The sequence below is a fragment of the Monodon monoceros genome, unplaced genomic scaffold, assembly GCF_005190385.1.
Source record: "Monodon monoceros isolate NGI ecotype Baffin Bay Population unplaced genomic scaffold, NGI_Narwhal_1 Super_Scaffold_11, whole genome shotgun sequence".
In the NCBI taxonomy this organism is placed as follows: domain Eukaryota; kingdom Metazoa; phylum Chordata; class Mammalia; order Artiodactyla; family Monodontidae; genus Monodon; species Monodon monoceros.
In genome coordinates this window covers 81,330,673-81,356,237 of record NW_021703767.1, presented here as the reverse complement: position 1 = coordinate 81,356,237, position 25,565 = coordinate 81,330,673, and the positions used below count along the sequence as shown (strand labels likewise).

At 42.3% G+C, this 25,565-nt stretch overlaps 1 protein-coding gene across 3 annotated transcripts in view; it reads right to left on the bottom strand.

Annotated features, from left to right (window-relative positions):
* Positions 1 to 1,113, bottom strand: part of IGF2BP2 (insulin like growth factor 2 mRNA binding protein 2) — a 159,216-nt gene extending 158,103 nt beyond the window's left edge. For 2 of the 3 annotated variants that reach the window (XM_029215074.1, XM_029215076.1), the window contains exon 1: positions 843 to 1,113. In XM_029215074.1, coding sequence (XP_029070907.1) covers positions 843 to 1,020 — 178 coding nt within the window. In that variant the 5' untranslated portion in view covers positions 1,021 to 1,113. The remainder of the gene's footprint in view (positions 1 to 842) is intronic. The other variant, XM_029215075.1, reaches the window with a different exon arrangement.
* Between the last annotated feature and the right edge of the window lie 24,452 nt (positions 1,114 to 25,565).

The window sequence follows — 25,565 nt, the reverse complement described above, 5'->3', positions numbered from 1 at the left end:
CTTTCTCGGTTCTCAGTCCGGGCCCCCACCGAGTTGAGACAGGGCACCTCGTAAAAAGGTGCTTCTGGCCGAGCGGGAGGCGGGGGGACTGACGGCGGAAAGCCCCCAGCCCCGAGTTCTTCTCAATAAAATCGGACAAAAAATTCAGAGAAAAATAGGAGCGCTTGAGAGACAAGCGAGAAGGGACTGAGGTTCGGGAGAGGACCGATAGAGATGTGCTGTCGTGCAAAGGCGGGGTGGGGGGAGCCCCGAAACCTCGGAGGGGATCATCAGGGTGGCGCCGAGGGGGTGCCAAAAGTGGGGGACCGCGGGGCGAGCTGGGGAGGGGGCTCGAAAGGAGAGTGCGGCTCAGGGGACGCCAGAGGGCGAGAGGTCCTGGGCACGAGGCACGGGAAGGGGTAAGGTCCGGTCAAGGGAGAAGGACATTCAGGGTTTGGGGGGGGTCCCTGACAAAAGGGGTGACGGGAAGGTCAGGGAAGAAGGGGAGACGGGGGCTCTCTAAGGATGGGGGTGGGGAACTCTGGAAAGCAACTCGGGGAGCCGGAGGAACAAGGGGTGCCCCGGGAGAGCGAGAGAGCCTCGGGAACCCTAGGGGAGGCTCGGGGGTCGCCCCAGGGCTGCGGCTGGGAGGGCAAAGGGTGAGTCCGGAGCCGTGGGGGGAGGGGAGCGGGCCGTCCCAAGAGCGGGCCGGTGGTGAGAGTTGAAGGTCTGGTGCGTGGAAGTGAACGTGCGGGCGCTAAAGCCCCCGCCGGGCGCCGCCCGCAGGGCTCGGCCTCCCTCCGGGCGCCGTCCCGGCCTGAGCTGGGCGAGGCGGGGGGAGGGGGACAGCGCCGACTGCTCACCCGAGAGGGTCTCGATGGCGCGGATGGCCCAGTTCTGGTCGGGGTAGTCCACGAAGGCGTAGCCGGACTTGAGCAGGACCTGTCCCGCCAGGGGCAGCTTCCTGTCCCCGAAGAGCTGCCGGAGGTCGTCGGCAGTGACGGCGGGGCTCAGGTTCCCGATGTAAAGCTTGTTCATCATCCGTCTCTTCCCCGAGAGCCCGCGGCTCCCCCGGCCCGGTACCCGGCGCTCCTCGCCTCCTCCGCTGCCCTCGTCTCCCCTCCTCCTCCTCCGCCCCCCCTCCCCGCCCTCCGCCCGCCCGCCACCCACCCCCACCCTCAGCCTGGCTCCCCCCACCGCGGCCGGCCCGGCCCGCCCGGGGGCAGAGGCGGAGGCGGGGACTCGGCGCGGCTGCCTCCTCGGGGCAGAGTCCCGGGCCGGGCGGCGGCGCGCGGACAAAGCGCTCTCTCTGCCTCCCTCTCTCCCTCTCAAGGCGGTGGCGGGAGGAGGAGCAGCGGCGGGCGGCGGCAGCGCACCCCGCGTGTGTCTGTGTGAGAGTTTGTACGGGCGTGTGCGCAGCCGAGAGTGAGCGAGCGAGCGCCCCCTCCCCGCCCCGCGCCGCTGCGCCCCTCGCCTCGCGCCCCCCGCGCTCCGAGCGCTCCGCGCGGCTACCGGGACTTCTGCCCCGCGCCGGGCAGGCGGAAGCGGGTCGCGGCCTGGGGCTGGGGCTCCCGGGAGCCAGAACCCCGGGCAGGCGCGGCGCGGAGGCCGGGCGAGCGGCGGGGAGGGGAAGGCGCGCCCCGGGCGCGGGTGGGAATGCGCGAGGGGGAGCGGCTGGGAGCCGCAGGCGTAGGAGGGCGAGGGGCTGTGGGAGAGCGTGGAAGGGGGTGTGCGCAAGGTGGACCGGATGTGAGGGCGCGGCTGCAGGGCCGGCGGGAAGGTGTGTCTCGGAGGTGAGAAGCGAGGGCAGGCTGGGAGACCACAACTTTCGCGGCGAGTTGGCCGAGTCCGGCTCCCTGCGCGTTCCCGGGCTGAGCGCTCGCTCAGAGACCCGCTCCCCGCCCCACTCTCCCGGGTAACCGGGCGGCGCGTGTGGTCGAGGGAGCGCGGACGGGGGTCGGGACGCTTGGGGCCCAGGACCGACCGGGCCTTCACGGACCTTGCACCCCAGGGAAGTTGCTCCGGCCCTGGGCCTCAGTTTCCCGGCCCGCGAGGGGAGAAGGAAGGCCAGAGCGGAGCAACGTCCCCTCCGCCCGCACCGCGTGCGCCCGGAACCTCGCGGCCGGCGGCAGCCTGACGTTGGCAGCTGCTCTCTATTCTGGGAAGTGCCTAGGGCTTCCCGAGCCACCGCTGCGAAGCCAGGTGGCGGGTGGGGAGGCGAGCGAGGAGGGGGCAAGGACTGCGGCCGGGAGGACCGACGCTTGCTGCTAGGCTTCGAGGCCGGGTTCAGTACCCCCGCCGGGGTGGTGGGAGGCGAGGGTAACTGGAAGTGGAGGCGCTCAGGCGGTGTAGGAGTTCCCCGAGCATTGGGAAGGGCCCGGAGAGGAAAGAGGTCCTTCCAAGCGGAGGAAACAACGTGACCGACGGAAGAGGCAGGGTTGGGATGAGAGCAGCCCCAGCCGAGGGGCTAGGGAAGGAGCCAGACAGGCTGGAGACCGGTTGCGAGTTCCGGGGCTCGGCTGGAAGTCTGGTGGTTAGAGCCTGGTCCCAGCCAGGAAATGAAGTTCTACAGGGAAGAAAAAAATGGGCAGGATTCAGAGGCGAAGGGGCAGAAGAAGATTCCAAGATCTGCACTTCTGGGGGCCTTAGGAGAGGTGATAGTTGGACGGGAGAAGTGTGGGTTGGTTATTTATGTATTTTGAGGGCGTTGAGGGTCTCTTGCTGCATAAGCCACAAATGTAGGGATGGTCTCCTGGCTGGGTTGTGAAGTACTCTCTTTCTCAAACTCTCCTGTTGACTAAGTGGGTGGAGGGAGCACGGCTTCTTAAAAATAATTTTAAAAATACACGTTCCATGGCCCCTTCCTTTGGAGACTGATTGTGAGCCTGGATTTTGTATTTTCTGTAAGTACTCCCAGGTGATCCTTGTCTAGGAAACACTGGCCGGTGGAGGGTCTTTCGGATTAGGATTCATACCTCAGGGTTGTGGCATGTAGTGTTCCAGCATCTCTGAGCCTAAGTTTCTTCATCCATAAAGAGAGGATAAAGTGACCAACTCTTGGCTGTTGTGAAGGCTACACAAAGGATAACTGAGTAGTGTGTTGAGACAGTGGACGCACACTTAATGCTTGTTTCTTTTCTTTCCCCCAGGAACTCATGAGCTTTAAAATATTTCCTTGTGGGGAAAGAGATAATTGGTATGATCACCGTCATACTATTTGCTTTATTTTACTTCCAGTATTTCACAACTGCACATTCTAAAAGAGAAACAAGAGTGGCAGGGATAATTGGTCTCTGAAAGGTTAGTAAAACTTTTGTGTATAATATTTTCAGACATGTCAATTCCTTGGTCCTACTGCAAACACTTTAGCATGGATTCTCTAGTGGGTAGCAAGCATCTAAAGATTCTTGGCAGAGTTGGCTTCTGGTGAACTCTTCTACCCTGCTTCACCAGGTCACTTTCATATTTCTTTTCTGAAAAATAACTGGTCTTTGCTGTAATTTGTGTCTTCTTTCCTGCTGGTGGTTTGTAAACATAGTGCTGGAGAAGAGCTTGATAGGTAACTGATGGGGGATGTGTTTCCACCACACCTCTGATTTGTAGCACCCACAGCTCATTATCTTAGAAGGCGGAGTTAGTTGCTCTTTCACATGATAGAGAATGGAACAGCCTCCGAATGCAAAACAGAAATCCAGAAGTCATTGCCACTGCTTGACAAAACTTTATTTTCTACGTGTTTTCTCCTGAGTTCCCCTACCTCCTCCCTTCCCAGAGAGATGAAATAGAGATTGATCCGGGCTGAATTTAAGGTTAATAAGCAAAAATTTTATGAATGTTGCACTGAGGTCAGAAATTTGGGGAAATTCTTATATTAGGCATATTACTTTTAAAAGCATATATTGACCTTTTCCTCAAGAATTTCAAAACAGTACAGATCCTCATGGTTTTCCAATGGTTCTTTTGGGCAGGATGGTGGTAAAGTGACTGGGTAATGTCACTTTGTAAGTAGGAAAACAAGCCCAGAAAAATAGACTTCTTTCATGGTCATACAGAGGGCTTGAAATACGATTGGCAAACACATGTTAGCCTAACAAAGAGCTCATGAAGTATTAAGGCTTCATCTTGACTTTCATGACCAGTATTTTGTCCATGGACAGAGCACCTACTGATAGTATCACTGTGGTGGCCTTAACCTTTGGAGTCTAAAAAACCACAGTGGAAATGTTTTTGTTCAACTAATTATGGTGGTCTTTGTGGCCAATGGTTCTAGGTAATACAAGGAGTTGGGAGAGGAAAATGAAGCCTATTTCCTGGAAGGCTAAAGGATTTGGAGGCAATTCAGTATTTGATAATACAGTATTTGGTGGTGTCAGCACCTGCCTGCTTGTTGGGAATGATTGGTGGTGGGGTAACTGTTTAGATACTTTTTCCCAAGTTGGCAGAAGAGAAATTGTTTGACCTTAGTTGAGTTAATTCACCTCTCTGAACTTCAGATTCCTCGTTTGTAAAATAGCCCAACCTACTTGCTCACTATAAACTCCAACTCCCCTCCACTTTTCATATTTTCCAAATACTGGGCCGTCTCAGAGCTGTACTCCTTTACACATACTGCTCCCTTTCCCTGGAATGCATTTCTTCCCCTGGTAAACTGTTTTCTCTTCTGACTTGACCCCAGGATACATACAGCATTTCCTTTATACAGATAAAAAAATATCTTGTCTAGTGGTGATACCCCTGAGGTGTACATTTTGAACAGATGGATTTTATGATATGTGAATTGCATGTCAATTTAAAAAAACTATGAGAAAAAAAGTCTTTTTGAGGTCTTGGCTTTTTCATCCTTTCACCAATATCAAAGCTGGCATGTACTAGGAACCCAGGTAATATTTGTTGCATAAACCATTATTATCTGAGGTTTGCTCTAAGGATTAAGTGAAAATGTATGAGATGGTACCTACCTTGCATGGCGCTTAACATACAGGAGGAAGAAATGTTCATTTTTCACCTCTTGTTGAATTCATTCATTCATGGCATTACACAGTGTTAGGCACTGAGGATCCAGAAATGGATAAACATCATCCTGCTCAAGGAGTTTATGATCATGGAGGAGGCAGATGTATAAACAGATTATAGTTTGGCATTAGAGGCGCCAGAAAAGACTTTGTGAGCATACAGGAGGAGAGGATGTCTTATTCAGCCTAAGATCAGAGAGGGGATCACCATAGAACTGAAATTGGAAATGTACTTTGAAAGATAAGTAGGGATTTTCTACGATAGGAGAAGGAATGGGAGAGGAAATGCGTCCTAGGTAGAAGGAATCGCATATGCAAAGGCACAGAGACACAAAAAAGCATCTGCTTCACACCTAAAATTAAATCCAAATATTGTTTTAGAATAAGTTTGAGAAAAAGAGAACAGAGAAAATAATGCCAGAAAAACAACAACAAAAACAAGAACCTTCCAGTATTAAAGACATGGATCTCCAGACTGAAGGGGTTTACTGAAGGCTCAACACAAAAGATCCAGAGCAAAAACACACTGTAGGGCTTCCCTGGTGGTGCAGTGGTTTAGAGTCCACCTGCCGATGCAGGGGACATGGGTTTGTGCCCCGGTCCGGGAAGATCCCACATGCCACGGAGCGGCTAGGCCCATGAGCCATGGCCGCTGAGCCTGCACGTCCGGAGCCTGTGCTCTGCAACGGGAGAGCCCACAACCTTGAGAGGCCCGTGTACCGCAAAAAACAAAAACAAAAACAAAAAACGCACTGTAAAACTTAGAACCCAAACAAACCCAGTATCTGGGAGAAAAGAGGTCACATAAAAAGGATTTAGAAAGAGAATGGAAATGTATTTCTAAAACAAAGAACTCTAGGAGGCAGTAGAGCAATGCCTTCACAACCAAATGGGAATGATTTCCAGTCTAGAATTCTAAACCTAGTTAGACCATCAATTTAAAAATAGTTGCAAGGATTCAGACATGCCTCCATTTGGGGGGAAGCTACTGGAGGACAAGTGCCAGCAACACCATGAAAGAAGAAGACATGGGATTTGGGAAATGAATCCAGCCCAAGAGACTGAATAGAAGATTAAGAATGCCAGCAATGCAGCCTTTCAGAGAGCAATCAGCACAGGCTGGAACAAGAGAATATATGGCTTGAAAAGTGAGGACTTCAAGGAACAAAAGAATGGAACTCGTGTGAGTGCATAGTAATTATTTCTGATAGAATGGCAGGCATGTTGGAGCATTTGGAAAAAATTAATCACAGGTATATGGAAAATAGGCAAATGGAAAAACAAAGAAATCATTAACTCTAGGAAAAACACATGGTCATACTAGAAAGGAGCAATGGTCATAAGCTCAACAGTGAAAATATTTGTGCAGTCATAATTTAAACACAGATGTATTATCCAAACTGCAAAAGAGAACTTACAAATCAATCAGAAAAAGACAACCATTAAGAAAATGGGAGAGAATATGAATGGGCTAATTCACAGAAGAAGCTCAAATGAACAGTAAACTCAACTCATGAGTAATGGGAAATTAAAACTATTCACAAATATCAAATTGACAAAAGTTGTAAAATTATGATGAGGCAAGGTGTTGGTGAAGGTTAGGAGCATCAGAAACAACCATCCACTGCTGGCAAGAGTATACGTTGATACAATTACTCTGAAGTACAATACGTCAATGTCTAGTAAAACTGAAAATACAGGCCCTTAGCACTCCCTGGCAATCATTCTCCTAGATGGCCTTATATCATCTCTCTTCACACTCTCCAGTTGCTCTTCATCCACTCTAGGTCTCAGTCTCAGCAGGTAACCTTGCTTTCTATTTCACTGAGAAAATAGAAGCAATCAGAAGGGCACTCCAACAAATCCCCACTATGTCTGCCCACATACCTGCACCTGTGCCCATAGATTCTGCCTTCCCTCCTGTTACTATAGATGACTGACTATGCAGGATCCAGAAGAGGGAAAAACTGGTGAGTGCAGAGAAAATGAACAAACGTGCACACCCTCTGACCTAGCAGTTTCTCCTCTGAAGAGCTACATGTGCACAGGGAAACATACAAGGTTCACAGTAGCACTGGGATAGTGAAAAACTGGAACCCAAATGTCCACCAGTAAGGAAATGGATTTAAAAATAAATCAGGGTATAGTCATAAATTGAATATTACACATCAGGTCCAAGGGTATGCATGTTATTTGTTTTCTCTGGAATCATTGGTTTTTCCCTCTTCTGGATGAAATAAATGAAATAGGCTACATGTTTCAGTTAAAAACCAGACCATATCATGCTGAATGAAAAGTTATATTTAAGAAGGACGTATTGAATATTTATGATATCATTTCTAAAGTTTGAAAACATGCAAAACCAGTTCTATCGCTGATATGGATATATTTGTGTAGTATAAATGTATAAAAATATGCATGGGAATGACAAACTTCAAATTTGGCATAATGATGATCTCTGGGGAAGCTCCAAACTTGGAATAATAGTTACCTCTTGGAGGATAGAAAAGGGACTAGGAGATGGAGGGGCACACATGGAATTTTCATTTTAACTGGTTTTTGATTTTAAATCTAGGTAAATGGATGTCTGTTATCTTTTTTTACCTCTTCAGTAACAAAATTTTTGTCACACTATCTGGCCCAGAATGATTCTCAAACTAAATTAAGCATGGTAATCACCAGAAGAACTTTTAAAATACCGATTCCCAAGACCCATCCCTCGAACTCCTGAATGAAAATTTCAAAGCTGGGGCCCAGGGATCTACATTTTTTAAAACTAAAAGTTTTTCTGGTTTATACATATACATACTTATATGTATCTATATATGTACAAATATATATAGATACATATATAACATATATAAAATGTTGGACTGATAGGAAGTTTGCAAGAATAGTACAAAGTAGTTCTATATAGCATTTATGCAGATTCCTCAAATGTTGATGTTCTACCGTATTTCTTTTATCTTTTTCTCTGAACCATTTGAGAGTAAACTGCAGACAGGATGTCCCTTTGTCTAAATAACTTCAGCTTATATCTACTTAGAAAAAAAAAAAAAGTCTGTTTATAACTCCAGTGTAATCAAAAATAAACAATACTGTTATCTACAAACCTGATTCAGCTTTCACCAGTTGTGTCAATGATGTTTGTTATAGCAAAAGAAAATCCAAATCATTTGTTGCATTTGACTGTTTTGTCTCTTTACTCTCCTTTAATCTGAACAGTTCCTCAGTCGTTCCTTGTTTTTCATGACATTGATATTGTCATGTCAATGACAATGAGGGTCATTGAGATTAGAGAAAGAGGCTTCTTATTTTGTGCGGTGCCCCTTAATTTGAGTTTTTCTGATGTTTCCTCTTGATTAGGTTCAAGTTATAGGTTTTCTTGCAGGAATAAGGCAGGAGTGATATTGTATATTGTATCGAGATGCGCATGATGCTGATTTGTCCCATTACTAACTTTGGTGATGTTAACTTTGTTCATTTTCTGAAGGTGGTGTATGTGCACCCAGGTTTCTCTGTTGCAAAGTTACTAATATCTCTTGGGGCAATACCTTGAAACTATATAAATACTCTGTTACTTAAAATTTTATATCATTGTTTCTTGGCTAGATTAATTATTATCATTATAGTTGCCAAATGGTGATTCTAATTTCATCGTTCCTTTTATATTTATTAGTTGGCCTTCTTCCATAAGGAAGAGCTTTCCTTTCCCCTCCCCCTGTATATATTATATCAGTGTAGACTAATGGATTCCTGTTTTATTCAAAGTGTTATAAACTGTTACTGTCATTAAGTATTTTGATGCTCAGACTGTCCCAGATTTGACCAGTGAGAGCCTCTTCAAGCTGGCTCATGGAAACTTATGACATTGTTCCATGTTTGTACTCTCTCTGCTCAGTCCTATAATCAGCCACTTACCAAGGAGCCCTGGTACTCCTTTAGCAAAGAACAGTATTTAGAACCCAAGATCTACATGCCAGATATGCTCATTGCTACACGAATATTGTTGATTCTAGACCCTGACAGCCAAAAGAGCTAGGAAATAGATTATGTATGTAAATACACACACAAGCTGATCTATACCAGTCTATATTTACCTGTCTATCTTTACCTATCTATTACTATGTGTATTAAAAATCACAAGTTCACACTGATACCTCTGATTCCAGTGAAACACTGCAGGGTTCATTTTCTCCTCCTTCCCACTTTTCTTATTTGTAACTCTCCTTTAACTGTGAGAAGCCTGGCTCTCATTAACCACAATGTATTTACTTATTTGATCAGTCATAGAATACACAGAATTGCTAACCCACACTTCTGAGAAAAAGGAAGGCTATTAACTAGGCTTCTAACTATTATTAGTTTAGAGTTCGAAATCTGTTTAGCCTGAGAGTATCCAGTCCAAATACAGTGTTCAAAAGTCACTTGAGTTTAATTTCCCAACTCAGTGTTGGTTCTCTTATTCATTTGAAATTTGGTTAGTTTGTTTTTGTACATTTTAGTTTTTCCCTCCATCTTTGTTGATTTTCTTTTTCTTTTTTTTTGTTGTTGAATATATAAAACATTAACATGGTTCCAAAACACAGAAGGTATAGTCAAATGATTTCCATCCCCCCCTTCCTTGTATTCTATCCAACCCATCCCCACACATCCTCTGAGGGTAACCAATCTTTTTAGTCTCTAGTTTATCTTTCCTTTGTTTCCTTTTGCACAAATGAACATATACATATATGTTTTCTTATTCCCCCTTTTTCATACAAAAAAAATAGCATACTGCAGATACTCTTTTGCACTTTGATATCTTCACTTAACAATATATCGTGGAAATCATATCAGTTCATAGAGATCTTTCTCATTCTTTTTTTTCTTCTTTTAACAGCACCATATTACTCATATGTCTCATATATATGCATGTCAGTGGCCTCCAATATTTTTTAATTTTGTAAACGATGATGCTGTGAATAACTTTTATGTGTGTGTTTTTGTACTGTTGGAGGTTTATATTCAGGGTAAATTCTCAGGAATGGGATTGCTAGGTTAAAAGAGTATGCGTGCATACACATGTATGTTTGAAATATATTTTGTGAAATTCTCCTCCATAAAGATTATACCAATTTGCATTCCCACTAGCAGTGTATAAGAGCACAATGTATACAGCCTGCCAACAAGGTGTGTGATTATATTCTTAATTTTTTCCAACCTGATTGGTGAGAGATGATATATCAGTGTAGTTTTAATTTGTATTTCTCTTATTATGAATGAGAAGAAACTTCTTTTCATATGTTTAAGGATCATCTTTATTTCCTTTTTTGGTACATTTTCTGCTCATGTCTTTTGTCCATTCTTCTATTGGATTTTGATCTATTTTTTGCCTAATTTTTATGAGTTACTTAAATATTAAGGATATAAGCCCTTTATCTGTGATACATGTTATAAATATTTTCTCCCAGGTTTTAATTGTCTTTTGACTTTGTTTATGGTGTTACTTTTCCCATGCAAAGTTTTATGCAATCGAGTTTATCAATATTTTCTTTCATTCCATTTGATTTTTAGTTATAGTTAGAAAGCTTTTCTCTACACCCAGGTTAAAGAGGAATTCATTCATTTTTTTTGTTTTTTAAATAGGACTTGTGTGGTTTCATTTTTTAATTTAGATCCCTGATCCATTTGGAATTTATTCTTGTGTGTGGTATGAGGTATGGGTCTAATTTTACCTTTTTTCCCCTTAAAGAGCTAACTAGTTTTTCCAGTAGTATTTATTTAAAAGTCCTTCAGCCCAGGTATTTTGATATGCCACCTTTATCACACACTAAAGTTTCATATGTATTTGGTTCTATTTCTGGACTTTCTTTTCTACTGGTCTATCTATTCATGTGTCCATACCCCACTGTTTAATTATAAAGGCTTTATAGTATGTTTCATGTCCGGTATGCCTAGTCCCCCTTGTAGCTTTTTTCTTCCTTTCTTTCTCTCTTTTTATAGTTTTTAAAAATTTTTCTGTTTTCCTGTCTATTCTTGTTTGTTTTTCCAAATGAAGTTTGGTATCAGCTTGTCAAGCTCCATAAAAAGTTGTTGGTATTTTATTCAGATCACATTACATTATAAATTAACTTAGAGATAACAGGCATCTTTATGATGTTAAATCATCCTATCTAAGAACAAAGGCTATCTTTCCACTCACCAATCTAATTTAATTTAAAAAAAACTGGGTTCTAACTATGTTGGAGAGAGATGGGGAAGAGCCAAAGGTCATTGACCTTAATGGGAAGTCAATAGATAACGGCTAAAATTGGTAAGGCAAGGAATGGTACAGGCAGATTAGTTAGAAATACATAGATAAATGCCAAGGGAAAGAGCTACAAGAGTGAGAGGATTTTTTTTTTTTTTTTTTTTTTGCTGTACGCGGGCCTCTCACTGCTGTGGCCTCTCCTGTTGTGGAGCACAGGCTCCAGACGCGCAGGGTCAGCAGCCATGGCTCATGGGCCCAGCCGCTCTGCAGCATGTGGGATCTTCCCGGACTGGGGCACAAACCCGTGTCGCCTGCATTGGCAGGTGGACTCTCAACCACTGCGCCACCAGGGAAGCCCCCCCCCCCTTTTTTTTAAGGAGGCTTTTAGTACATATATTAGTCAGGGTCCTGGTAGGAAACAGATGGCACACTCAATCAGAGTGATTGTGAATATTAGTAAAAGTGCTATTTAGAGGTGTGGGTGGGTAAAAGGATATAAACAAGGCCTGGTGCAGCACCCTGCCACTAGCAGCAACAGGGAGCCATTACCACGCTTGGCCTAAAGAGTGACAGGAGGAAGGGACAATTTAAAGGAACCAAGTGAACTGTAGGAGAGGACAGCCCAATAGAAACCTTGGACTTGAGTTGAACATAGTTACTGCTCACTGCAGCATGACAGGTTGAGAGCATGACAAGGAGGGAATAATTATCATCTTACTCTTCTCCCACTCTTCCCAGTGCCTTCTAATAGCTGAACCAAAGCAGAAGGCAGAAGGCAAAGGCATATAATAAAACAATAAAATAATAATAAAAAACAACTTTAGTCAATGAATCTATGGTCTAAGGGAACATGATTCAAATAATTATAATAAAGGTTGAAAAGTGATAAATGCCTGAAGAGGGATCAAGAATATTCCTAGTAAGGGAATCCTGGAAGGGGACTTCCCTGGTGGTGCAGTGGTTAAGAATCCGCCTGCCAATGCAGGGGACCCGGTTTCAATCCCTGGTCTGGGAAGATCCCACATGCCACAGAGCAACTAAGCCCATGTACCACAACTACTGAGCTTGCGCTCTAGAGCCTGCGAGCCATAACTACTGAGCCTGCGCGCCATATCTACTGAAGCCTGCACGCCCTAGAGCCTGCGTGCCACAACTACTGAGCCTGCGTGCTGTACGCCTAGAGCCTGTGATCCGCCACAAGAGAAGCACACGCAATGAGAAGCCCACGCACCGCAATGAAGAGTAGCCCCAGCTCACCACAACTAGAGAAAGCCTGCACACAGCAACAAAGACCCAACGCAGCCAAAAATAAATAAAATTAAAAAAAAAAAAAAAAGAATCCTGGAAGATTCTCTAGAGGGGGACATAAACGTTCAGTTCAAAACAGTCATGTCAGCAGAAACACCATGAGCCTCTTGTTTTACAGTTGAATATCACTATTGGTACAGTGGCCTCTCAAACTCATCCTGTAAGTGAACACTCCCTTCCTGCCCAGAGGCAATGGAAGTCTTTAGTTCATGGTTTCTAATTTATACTGCATTTGGCTTCCTTGATGTTATACCCCTTCTCTATGCTCTTTGCCTCCTTGAATTGCACCCTGCTCCTCTGAGACAGGAAAGCATTGTGGGAAGTGCTATATTGAAATCAGTAGACCTAGAATTGAATTTCCTAACTTTCACTTACTAGCTGTGTGACCTTGATAAAGTTACTTAGCATCTCTGAGCCTCAATTCCACTTTGCAAAAGAAGAAGAATACCTACGAGAATAATATCTACCTCATGGAATTGCTGTGAGTTAAAGATGCTATATGTCAAGTACCTGGCATGAGGCCTGTCACTCACTAGATAGCAGGTTAGGGTGTTACTGCAGACTGTAGGCTCTCCATTTTCCCACTAGTTTCTTGACTTTGAGCCCTTTAGAGTCACTCCAGTGGGAGTTGCTCTCCTGGCAGCTACTTGAAACGAAAGTTTCTGGACAGAGTTGGAAAGGACCTTAGTAGTAATCTGGTCCATCTTGCCAGCAAATGCAGGAGATTCTGCCACAGGCTTCAGGGTGGATGACCACCCTGACTCTATCCACATTAACAGAGAGCTCAACACCATTGAGTTCTGAAACTGCCTGTTAACAGAAGATTTGTTGATTAGAAGAAAGCTTTTCCTTGAATTGAGCTGAAATCCCTTTCCCCACTAACTAGAGACTCAAAACAATCTAGAGCTAAAAGAAATCTTCAGGATCTTCAAGCGCACCAATTTATATTATGAATGAAGAATCTGAGGCTCAGGGAGGCAAGGCAACGCTATTCTTCGTGGTAATGGTTTGTGGAGCTACACAGAACCGTCTCCTCCCCTGCCCTTCAGTGTTATCAACCAGCAGGCCTCCCAGTTCTTTCAGAGCCTCTCCCCCAATCATTCAACATGCCCCCCCCACTTTACCACTCTGATCACTCACCATTGCATATGCAAGTGTGTGATGCCCAGAACTAAATCTGATTCTTAGTGTGATCTGGTCCTAGCAGAGTGAAATGAGACTATCTGAGATCCCAGGCAACAGATGGCCATTAGACCTAGAAAGGCCAAGAACTGGACTTAGACAAAACCAGCAGGTCATTTAGAGAAATGAAGTTGGTTGTGGTTGCTCAGTTCTATTAGGCCCCCTTCACTGGACACTTAAAATTTGCCTGTGTGCTTCTGAAACGTCTGTGCCAGCTCCAAAGAAGGTGCTTAGGAATATTAATATAGATTTATTTATTTATTATTTTATCAAAAGGAGAATGACTTTATTATTTAACATTATGATAGAGGAAAAATATTTTGATTAACATTCTTCTAGGCATCTCTTTATCCATACACACATGTATATTGGATTGGCCAAAAGGTTCACTCTGTTTTTTCCATAAGATGGCTCTAGTAGCACTTAATTGTCTTTAACTTCATTTGAAACAATTTTGTTAGAGTCTTTGTGACAACTGTCCTATCAGCATGCATTTAAAAAAAGAATTATCAAAATGGGTGAATTTTTGTGTAGCCATTTTAATGAAGATGGAAGAAAAATGCAACATTTTTGGCATATTATGCTTTATTATTTCAAGAAAGGTAAAAATGCAACTGAAACACACAAAAAAAAGATGTGCAGTATATGGAGAAGGTGCTGTGACTGATTGAACATGTCAAATGTGGTTTGCAAAGTTTCACGCTGGAGATTCCTCGCTGGACGATGCTCCACAGTCAGACCAGTTGAAGTTGATAGCGATCAAATCAAGACATTAACTGAGAACAATCAACGTTATACCACGCAGAGATAGCTGACATACTCAAAATATCCAAATCAAGCGCTGAAAATAATTTGCACTAGCTTGGTTATGTTCATCGCTTTGATGTTTGGGTTCCATATAAATTAAGTGAAAAAAACCTTGACCGTATTTCTGCATGCGATTCTCTACTTAAATGTAACGAAAACATTCTGTGTTTAAAACAGATTTTGACAGACAATGAAAAGTGGATACTGTACAATAATGTGGGATGGAAGAGATCGTGGGGCAAGCGAAGTTAACGACCACCAACCACACCAAGGGCTGGTCTTTATCCAAAGAAGGTGTTGTGTATGTGGTAGGATTGGAAGGGAGTCCTCTATTATGAGCTCCTTCCAGAAAACCAAATGATTAATTCCAACAAGTACTGCCTCCAGTTAGACCAACTGAAAGCAGCACTTGACAAAAAGCATCCGCAATTAGTCAACAGAAAACACATAATCTTCCATCAGGATAATGCAAGACTGCATGTTTCTTTGATGACCAGGCAAAAACTGTTACAGCTTGGCTGGGAAGTTCTGATTCATCTGCCGTATTCACCAGATGTTGCACCTTTGGATTTCCATTTATTTAGGTCTTTACAAAATTATCTTAATGAAAAAAATTTCAATTCCCTGGAAGACTGTAAAAGGCACCTGGAACAGTTCTTTGCTCAAAAAGATAAGATGTTTTGGGAAGATTGAATTATGAAGTTGCCTGAAAAATGGCAGAAGGTAGTGGAACAAAAGGATGAATACGTTCAATAAAGTTCTTGGTGAAAATGAAAAATGTCTTTTATTTTTACTTAAAAGCCAAAGGCATTTTTTGGCCAACCAGATACATAAGTCATAAATGTATCGGAAACACACACATAATTTTATACAAGCCAGTTTTGTACAACATACATGCCTGTTATTTTATAACATCCTTTTTCTTTTGTAGCATCCTTTTTCTTAATATTTTGTAGATATCTTTCTATATCAAAGAACATAAGTTCATATTCTTTTTTTATTTTATTGGAGTATAGTTGATTTACAATGTTGTATTAGTTTCAGATGTACTGCAAAGTGATTCAGTTATACATACACATATATTCTTTTTTTTCAGATTCTTATCCCATATAGGTTATTACAGAATATTGAGTAGAGTTCCCTGTGCTATACAGTAGGTCCTTGTTGGTTATCTATTTTATATATAGTAGTGTGTGTATGTTAATCCCGCGCTCCTAATTTATCCCTCCCCGCCACATTTCCCCTTTGGTAACCATAAGTTTGTTTTTGAAATCTGTGAGTCTGTTTCTATTTTGTAAATAAGTTCATTTATATCATTTTAAAATTAGATTCTACATATGAGTGATATCATATGATATTTGTCTGACTTACTTCACTTAGTATGATAATCTCTAGGTCCATCCATCTTGCTGCAAATAGCATTATTTTGGTGCTTTTTATGGCTGAGTAGTATCCCATTGTATATATGTACCACATCTTCTTTATCCATTCTACTGTTGGTGGACATTTCGGTTGCTTCCATGTCTTGGCTATTGTAAATAGTGCTGCAATGAACATTGGGATGCATGGATCTTTTCGAATTATGGTTTTCTCTGGATATATGCCCAGGAGTTGGATTGCTGAATCATATGGTAGTTCTACTTTTAGTTTTTTAAGGAACCTCCATACTGTTCTCCATAGTGGTTGTACCAATATAGATTTAATTTTAACCTTTTCTCTACCAAATACACAAAAAGCAAGGGGGGAAGTGGAGATAGGGGAGAGTGTCAAGGGAAGAAATAGACCAATTATCCCCAAACCAGAGTTGTTAATTAGCAGTTTTGCCCAAATAAAGTATTAAACTTATCACATGACTTTAAAATAAACCTAAGCAGAATTTCTAGAAGTCCAGCATTGTTGGTATTTTCTGGTAATGTTGATAGAGAGGGCACAATAGATAACTGCCTAGTACAAGGTAAAATAAAACTGGTGAGTCCTTTTGTTCAAAGCCAGAGAAATTACCTCTGGTTCTTACAACATTTCTGAGAAGAGGAAGGAGGCATGGCTGAAAATATTACTGTATTGTGCAACTGAATAATCCTCAGAGAAGTTATATGTTTTTGTGAAATTCCTATAGTCACCACCATATTGAACAAGATGCCATTTGCCACAATAATTTGTTTTAGGATCATTACCACATGTGGTAATTGGTTTTGGTTTTTTTTTTTTCTTTGTGGTACGCGGGCCTTTCACTGGTATGGCCTCTCCCGTTGCGGAGCACAGGCTCCAGACGCACAGGCTCAGCGGCCATGGATCACGGGCCTAGCCGCTCCGCGGCATGTGGGATCTTCCCGGACTGGGACACGAACCCGTGTCCCCTGCATCGGCAGGCGGACCCTCAACCACTGCGCCACCAGGGAAACCCTGGTAATTGGTTTTTGAGATTTTTTTTCCTAAATCTTAAAAAAGCAGTGACCACTGATATTATAATGGGTACATTCAGTTCTGGTTTTAATGGGAGATATCTATTTTTATATCCTAGGCACTTCTAATTTTTTCACTTACCTATGTAGTCTTTTCCCTGTTTTAGACAAATTGGATATATACCCTCCTGGATCATCTTTTTTTAAAAAAAATCACCCTCCTTTACATGAAAGACATTTTTCACAAGACCAGAAGTGGTCTTCAGAAGCAGCTGACCTGATTACCTGATTACTGTCAAAAAGAACAGCTATATAAGTACCATGCCAAAACAAAAATTGTGGCTTTTGTCAGAAGTTTGCCATTATTCAGATGGACAGTTTTAAATAACACACATGCAGCTGCTTATAAAATTTTTTAATCTTTGTTGCTGTTTTAAAAAAACAAATAACAGCTATTAGCAGCCTCCACCAGGTCAATGAAATAAATAGCTAACTCCTGCCACAGTCTCCAAGGAAATTTATCCTGGACTCATGCTGTACTCAGATGACTGAATGCAACAGGCAGGATGACATCCTGCAGGGATGCAGGGAGCATCTTTTTTACTGTGCTTCAGTCTGAAGAGGGAGAGTTTGTGAAGCTTCATAAAGTACCAATTTGGTTTTGGTTCAGTAAAGTACCTGTACTTTGTGGTTTAGTTTGAATTATTATTTTTTTAATTATTTATTTTTGGCTGCGTTGGGTCTTCGTTGCTGCACACAGGCTTTCTCTAGCTGCGGTGAGCGGGGGCTACTCTTCGTTGCGGGGCATGGGCTTCTCATTGCGGTGGCTTCTCTTGTTGCGGAGCACGGGCTCTAGGCACGTGGGCTTCAGTAGTTGCAGCACACGGGCTCAGTAGTTGTGGCTCACGGGCTCTAGAGCGCAGGCTCAGTAGTTGTGGCACAAGGTCTTAGTTGCTCTGAGGCATGTGGGATCTTCCCGGACCAGGGCTTGAACCCATATCCCCTGCATTGGCAGGCGGATCCTTAACCACTGTGCCACCAGAGAAGTCCCTTGAATTATTTTTTAAAAGACTAGTTTATGAAATCTTATTGCTGTCTTAAATGTTATTTGTCTTACAGGCAAAACTTTTTTCTGTGATAAGACACGGTCAAATTAATAATGGAAGTCAGTGGGAAATCTGATTCAATTTTAAAACTAGCATTATACCCAGTTCTATTTAAGATTTTTCATCTGGTCTGTCTTTTCTGAGAGAAAGGAAGGAGGTAAGGTTGAGGGGGTAGTTACTGTATCTACAGGTTAATGATACTATTCACTCTAACAGTTCTCTGACTTTCTTAATCCAGCAGTAAAGAATTTTGAATTGTCCAACTCAGTTACTCCTAAAAACCGTTGCCCCAAACAAAAGGCACAAAGAACAGTGACAAAGATGCTGCTTTTGATAAGAGACCAAAGCAGGCTTTCTGAAGTAAGTTATTAACTCGTATCAGAAACAAAAGAATGGCCACCATCACGGGGTTAACGTAAATTTGACGTGGAAAAGGCACAGCTTTAGAAATAGAAAACCTGGAGTCTAGTCCTCCTTACTACTTCACTTTAATGAATTTGGGGCAATTCACTTAATCTCTGACTCTCAATTACCTGCTGAAGGCAGAATGCTGGTTCTAATCACCTTGTAAGGGTGTCTTTCAGTGGTAAGATCTATTAACAGAATTATTCTTGGGAAAGTAGCTGTCTTTGTTTCAGGAAATACCATCATAGGCCCCTAGGGCATAAGGGCTGGTTAGGGCTCAGGCAACCAAAAAGAACCAAAAGGCTGCACTTGCAGAAGCAGGAAATTAATTTTTCTTGGGGGCTGGGTTGGGGAGAAGGTGCTCTTTATAGGGTGGAGGAGTGAGAAGAGGAGGGGTTGGCTAGGAGATTGCCAGAGTTAAGGCCCTGCATGGGGTAAAAGCCAGTGAGAAACCTCCAGTAAGGAATGATCAAAAGAACATTTATGAACCAGGAAGCCTAAAATGTAATTTTAAGTGCTTTGTGGCTTAATGGGCAATGTGACCCTTCCCCAAGACCCACATGTCTTAGAGAACTTGAACACACTAATGATCTGCCTGAGTGGAGGTTTGTTGGAAGAGGAGTAAGGAACCATATGGCCACATTGGGGAACAGAGATGGTCTTAGAAAAGCCAGCCAGAGCTGGGAGGCAGAAGGGCCCTCCGAACAATATACCCTCATAAATCAGCAGAAGGCTTGGTAGAGCTATGGACCTTGGCTGGGCACAGTGGAGCTTAAGCCCATCTGATCTAGAGATGACAGGGCTCGCAAAGCCCAGATGACATTTGGGTTAGCTGATTGGGGCGGTGGGAGGGTGTCTATAGGCTGCTCTCTGAGCACCGCTGCTAGCTTCATCTTCAGCGTTTTCACCCTCTACATCAGTGTCAGTTTAAGGGGTGATTTCAAAGTCTTGTAGGATCACCTCTGTGTGTCTCCAGTATTTTGATTAGAACACAGGCATTTCCCCCTAATATTTCTCCCTTCAATATGTTTCTTAAACCCCTCTATATTGTCCTTATGTTATTTTCTAGCTTGAACTCATTTTGTCCTTTTGTTTCTTTTCCTCTCTTAGAAGTGAATTGGCAGAAATTCTGGTTTATTTCCTGTTTTATCTTCCATTTGTCATTCAGATTTTTCTTTACCTGGAAATCTCTGAAGATTATTTGCAAGGTTTCCTTAGCCTTGCGATTTGCTTTCTGTGAGCGCTATTCTATAGGACATCAATTTTTAGCATATTTAAAGAAAATTAGATCATCTTTCATATCCAAAAATTTCGTTGCTTCCTTCGACTTCACTTTTTAAAAGAAATTTATATTTAAGTGTTCCACATTTGTTCTGTTCTGTGACAGTCTCACGTTCTCACTCTAAGTGAAAACAATCACTTTGGCGTTTCATCTAAAAGCATTAACTCCTTCTAAAGATTATGCTCGTGTGAGAATAAATTAGTATAACCTGTCTGTCAAGAAATTTGGCAACATAGTACTTGTCAAGAGCCTTCAAAATGTTTCTACCCTTTGCCTCAGGGATCACATTTCTAGGAATCTTTCCACGGGAAATAATCATAAATGTGGTCAAAGATTTATGCATGTTTATTACAACATTACTTATTTGAGATAGTGACAGATTGAAAACAACCTGAGATACTGACAGATTGAAAACAACCTGAATGCCCAGCAAAAGGAAAATAAATTGTGACATCCATATGATAAAAATTATGCAGCATTTAAAACAGTATGCTTTTTCCTGAACTGGCAGTCAGTTTAAAACATTTGCATAATCATTCTGAGTGTCCATGACTTCCAAGATGGAAAGCCAGAATGGCTTGGGTCCCTTTAGGAATTTAACCCTGTCCATTGCCTATGAAAATAAGCCCAGAATGGGGAAGGGTCTTACCCCAGAGGCCCAGCTCCACAGTTTCTGTCTTTGCAAGCCTGGGGGACTTTATAATCCATATTTTTACCAAGGTTTCCACGTGGTTCTGACATGAGCACAGTCTGAGACATCCCCTCCTCTACCACCACCAGGACCTGAACTCTGACAGGAATTGAGGAGGGGAGTAGAAAAAATTTGTTCTTTCAAAAAATTTTTATGATCTGGCAAAGCGCTATTTTGAAGTAGAATTTTTTTAAACATTATATTATTCCAAATTTGTGGGGAAAATTAATATATGCTTAGAAAAAATTAACACACCAAAATATTTACAGGGTTTAAATCTGGGTGATGGAATTGAGTATGATTTATGGGGAACCATGATTCAGAGAGATGAGGTAATTTTCTCAGGTTCTCATAGCCAGCAAAGTGCTGGAGTAAAGATCCAAACCCAAGGCTATTTGCTCATAAAGTCTGCTCTAATAGCTAGTGACTCTTACTTAAATTGGAAAACCATGTGTAAAAAACCCACAAATATGGTACTCTAAGTGTGATAGATTGAATTATTGGTCCCAATTATTCACTGTCCTGTAGGAGTATTTTACATTCACCCCTTGCTATGGCCTTATGATGGATAGAATGTATTCTGAGCACCTTGATTTTGGGCTTAGGCATATGACTTGCTTTGGCCAGTGGGTTGAGGGTGAAAATAATGAAAGGGAAGGCTTAAAATGGGCTGGTAAAATTGGGCCTTTTCTCTTTGTACTGCTACCTTTTGCCATGTGAATAGTATATTTTGAGTAAGCTCTGGTCCAAGGAGAATGAGAAATAGTAGACAAACATAGACCCAACCTTCTGATTAAAGCTTAAATTTCAGCCAATCTGAAAATACATAGTGAAAAATAAATAATTATGGTTTTAGGTTATTGGATTGTGGATTGTTATATTTTATGTAGAATTATTATGGCTGATTGATATGAAACATAAAGATGTTTGTATTAAGTAACAAAACTGAATCTCTTGATATGTCAGTATAAGTCCAAATTTGGTGATGCAAATGTAGGGTCTACAGGTTCTTACCACCTGGTTAAAGGGTATAAAAAGGCCTTTTATTTAATGCAAACTGCCTCATCACTTGGTATGAGAACTAGTGTCACATGAGGAGGGAGAAGTTCACATAGAAATGCATGGCATTCTGAGGAAAAAAGGAACACAAACCCTAAATCTCTCAAGTCTAGGGTTGGGAAAAACAATTGATGTGGGCCAGGCCAGAGTAGGGATTAACAAGGAAGAAAAGAGAAGAAATTCTTGTCTCCAGAATTTAGAAGGAAGTTCTTTTCTTTTGGGACATGGAAACACATTCTGCCCATCATGAGGCCATAGCAAGTGTGTGGATGTAAAGGGTAGAGGGTTCTAGGCTCAACAACCTTTGAGGACGGAGCTGGAAGGCTCTGAGACCAAGTCACCATGGGCACCTTGTGTGAGCTTTAGAGAACTATGACTTAGTCTGTGGACTGTACCTGTGGAGTCCAACCACTGATCCCACATTTATACCCTCCCCACCTTTTTTTTTTTTTTTTAACAGAAATGAGATCATACTTCTTTTAATCAGCTGTATTTTGCAGTATACCATGAACTGTTTTCCAAATCACTAAATATTCTTCTATAATTCAGTTTTTAATAAGTATAGAATGTTCTTTTCTATGGCCCAGCATCCTAGGGCATCTGCTTACTTAGGATGAGAATTAAGACAGATAGAAATGTCTTCTCCCATGTTCTATCCTCCACAATTTAAAATAAATGTTAACACTATGTCTTTTTTAAAATATGAATCTTTATTTAAAGCAAGCATATGCTAAATGAAACTTCCAGAAAGTAAATTAATTGTAGGAGAGAAAAAGAAAATAAAGTATTAGGTAAACTATTTCAGCCAAAGCAATGAAAAAAGAAAAAAATTTAAAGGAGTCTCTCTAAATATTAATATTTAAAAAGAAATATTTATGAACAAGAAAAATATGAAACATGAAAATTTTACTTTTTTTTTCATAAGTCACAATCCTGATAATTATCCTAAGCATATGATTCAAAATAAGAATAGTCCAGGGCTTCCCTGGTGGCACAGTGGTTGAGAGTCCGCCTGCCGATGCAGGGGACACGGGTTTGTGCCCCGGTCCGGGAGGATCCCACATGACGCGGAGCGGCTGGGCCCGTGAGCCATGGCCGCTGAGCCTGCGCGTCCGGGGCCTGTGCTCTGCAACGGGAGAGGCCACAACAGTGAGAGGCCCGCGTACCGCAAAAAAAAAAGAATAGTCCATAAGTGTTTTGTTGAGTAACTCCTAACAGACTCAATCTTCCCACAGATTACTATAAACTGGACAAAATACAAAAGCACAGAGATTTTGGAGAGGAGTCAACAGTCAAGAAAAAAAGGGACATCAGGGTAAGTTATTCATTTTCAAAGCTTTTTGAATTAAGAGAAGACTCAGTCAGTACTGCATGGAGTAACTAAAACGGAGAGATGTTTGCTGTCTTTCTGGTGTAAAGCACCACAGGATAAAGTTGAAGGAAATCCCAGGTGCTGTAGAGGGGAGAGTGGAATCTCAGGAGGGAGAGAGTCACAGAGGGAGTACTCTTAATTCTGTGTATAAACTCTGGCCAAATCTCTGGTCGACTCCTGAACCACATACATATGCAACGGACAGACTTGAGCTAAGAACAAAAGAATTGAATTGACATTTGAGCAACCATTCAAGAGATAGCATTTACAGTTCAAGTTCAGTCAAATTAGTTGCTGGTTAAAACACACACACTGTCTCTCAAAATATAACAAAATCCAGAATCTCTACAACATAGCATTTACAAGGTCCAGGATACAGTCTGAAGATCCATTCTCAAGGGAAAAGACAATGAACAGAGACCAATGGTGAGAAGACGTAAATGTTGAAATTAGCATACAGGGATTCAAAACTATTATAATTACGTTCAAGGAAGTAAAGAAAATATGCTCACAATGAGTAAAACGATACGGACTATAAAAAAGAACTAAATGGAAATTCTAGAACTGAAACATACAATATCTGAAATAAAAAATTCACTGGGTGGATTTGACAGTAAATTTTGGATAACAGAGGAAAGACCCAGTAAGCTTGAATATCCAATCTGAAGAACAAAGAGAAAAAAATACTGAAAAATAAATAATTTAGAGCTCCAAGGACTTATGGGACAATACAAAAAGTCCAATGTGTGTGTTATCAGAGGGAAGAGAGAATGAGTAAACAACGTATTTTTTCCATATCCAGTGAAGATAATTTTTTTTTTTTTTTTTTTTATGGCTGTGTTGGGTCTTTGTTGCTGCGTGCGGTCTTTCTCTAGTTGCGGCGAGTGGGGGCTACGCTTCGTTGCAATGTGCATGGGCTTCTCATTGTAGTGGCTTCTCTTGTTGCGGAGCACGGGCTCTAGGCACGTTGGCTTCAGTAGTTGAGGCACGTGGGCTCAGTAGTTGTGGGTCATGGGCTCTAGAGTGCAGGCTTAGTAGTTATGGCACACGGGCTTAGTTGTTCCGCGGCATGTGGGATCTTCCTGGACCAGGGATCGGACCCATGTCCCCTGCATTGCCAGGCGGATTCTTAACCACTGTGCCACCAGGGAAGCCCATTTCATTTGTTATTGAATGAAAGATTCTTTAAATTCTGTAGTGCTTTACCATTTTCAAAAGTTTCACACACATGATTTTATATATTCCCATAATAACCCTTTTTTTCTCCCCTATGCTTATGTTGCTCCTCCCCCTTCCCTCTCCCCACTGTTAACCACTAATTTGTTGTCTATGTATGTCTGTTTCTTTTTGTTTTATGCACTACTTTGTTGTATTTTTTGGATTCCACATATAAGTGATATCATACAGTGTTTGCCTTTCTCTGTCTGACTTATTTCACTTAGCATAATGCCCTCCATATCCATCCATGTTGCTGCAGATGGCAAAATTTCATTCTTTTTTAATGGCTGAGTAGTATTACATTGTGTGTGTGTGTGTGTGTGTGTGTGTGTATAAAAAATGTCTTCTTATCTTTTAACTTTTTAATTTTTTTGGCCATGCCACGCGGCATGCAGAACTTCCCCAACCAGGGATTGAATCCATGCCCCCTGCATTGGAAGCACGGAGTCTTAACCACTGGACCACCAAGGAAGTCCTATATCATGTCTTCTATATCCATTCATCTGTGGATGGGCCCAGGTTGCTTCCATATAGTGGCAATAATATGCTTGGAATAATGCTGACATTAACTTTGGAGCGCATGTATCTTTTCGAATTAGTGTTTTTGGTTTTTTTCGGATATATACCCAGAAGTGGAATTGCTGGGTCATATGGTAGTTCTAATTTTAGTTTTTTGCGAGACTGCCATACTGTTTTCCACAGTGGCTGCACCAACTCAAATTCCTACCAACAGTGTATGAGGGTTCCCTTTTCTCCACATCCTTGCCAACATTTGTTACTTGTGTTCTTTTTTTTTTTTTTTTTTTGGTACGTGGGCCTCTCACTGTTGTGACCTCTCCCGTTGCGGAGCACAGGCTCCGGACGCGCAGGCCCAGCGGCCATGGCTCACGGGCCCAGCCGCTCCACGGCATGTGGGATCCTTCCAGACCAGGGCATGAACCCGTGTCCCCTGCATCGGTAGGCGGACTCTCAACCACTGCGCCACCAGGGAATCCCGTTACTTGTGTTCTTTTTGATAATAGCGATTCTGACAGGTGTGAAGTGATGCCTCATTGTGGTCTTTTTTTTTTTTTGTAGCTTATTTTATACATAATAGTTTGTACCTCTTAATTTGCTACTGCGATATCGCCCCTCCCTCATTGTTGTCTTGATTTGCATTTTTCTGATGATTAGCCATGTTGAACATCTTTTCATGTGCCTGTTGGCCATCTGTATTTCCTCTTTGGAAAAATGTCTATTCAATTCTTCTGCCCATTTGTTAATTGGGTTGTTTGGTTTTTTCGATTTGAGTTATATGAGCTGTTTATATGTGTTGGATTTTAACCCCTTATTGGTCATATCATTTGCAAATATTTTCTCCCATTCAATAGGTTGACTTTTTGTTTTGGTGATGGTTTCCTTCGCTGTGCAAAAGCTTTTAAGTTTAATTAGGTCCCATTTGTTTCTTTTTGTTTTTATTTCTCTTGCTTTAGGAGATGGATCCAAAAATAAATTGCTTTGATTTATGTCA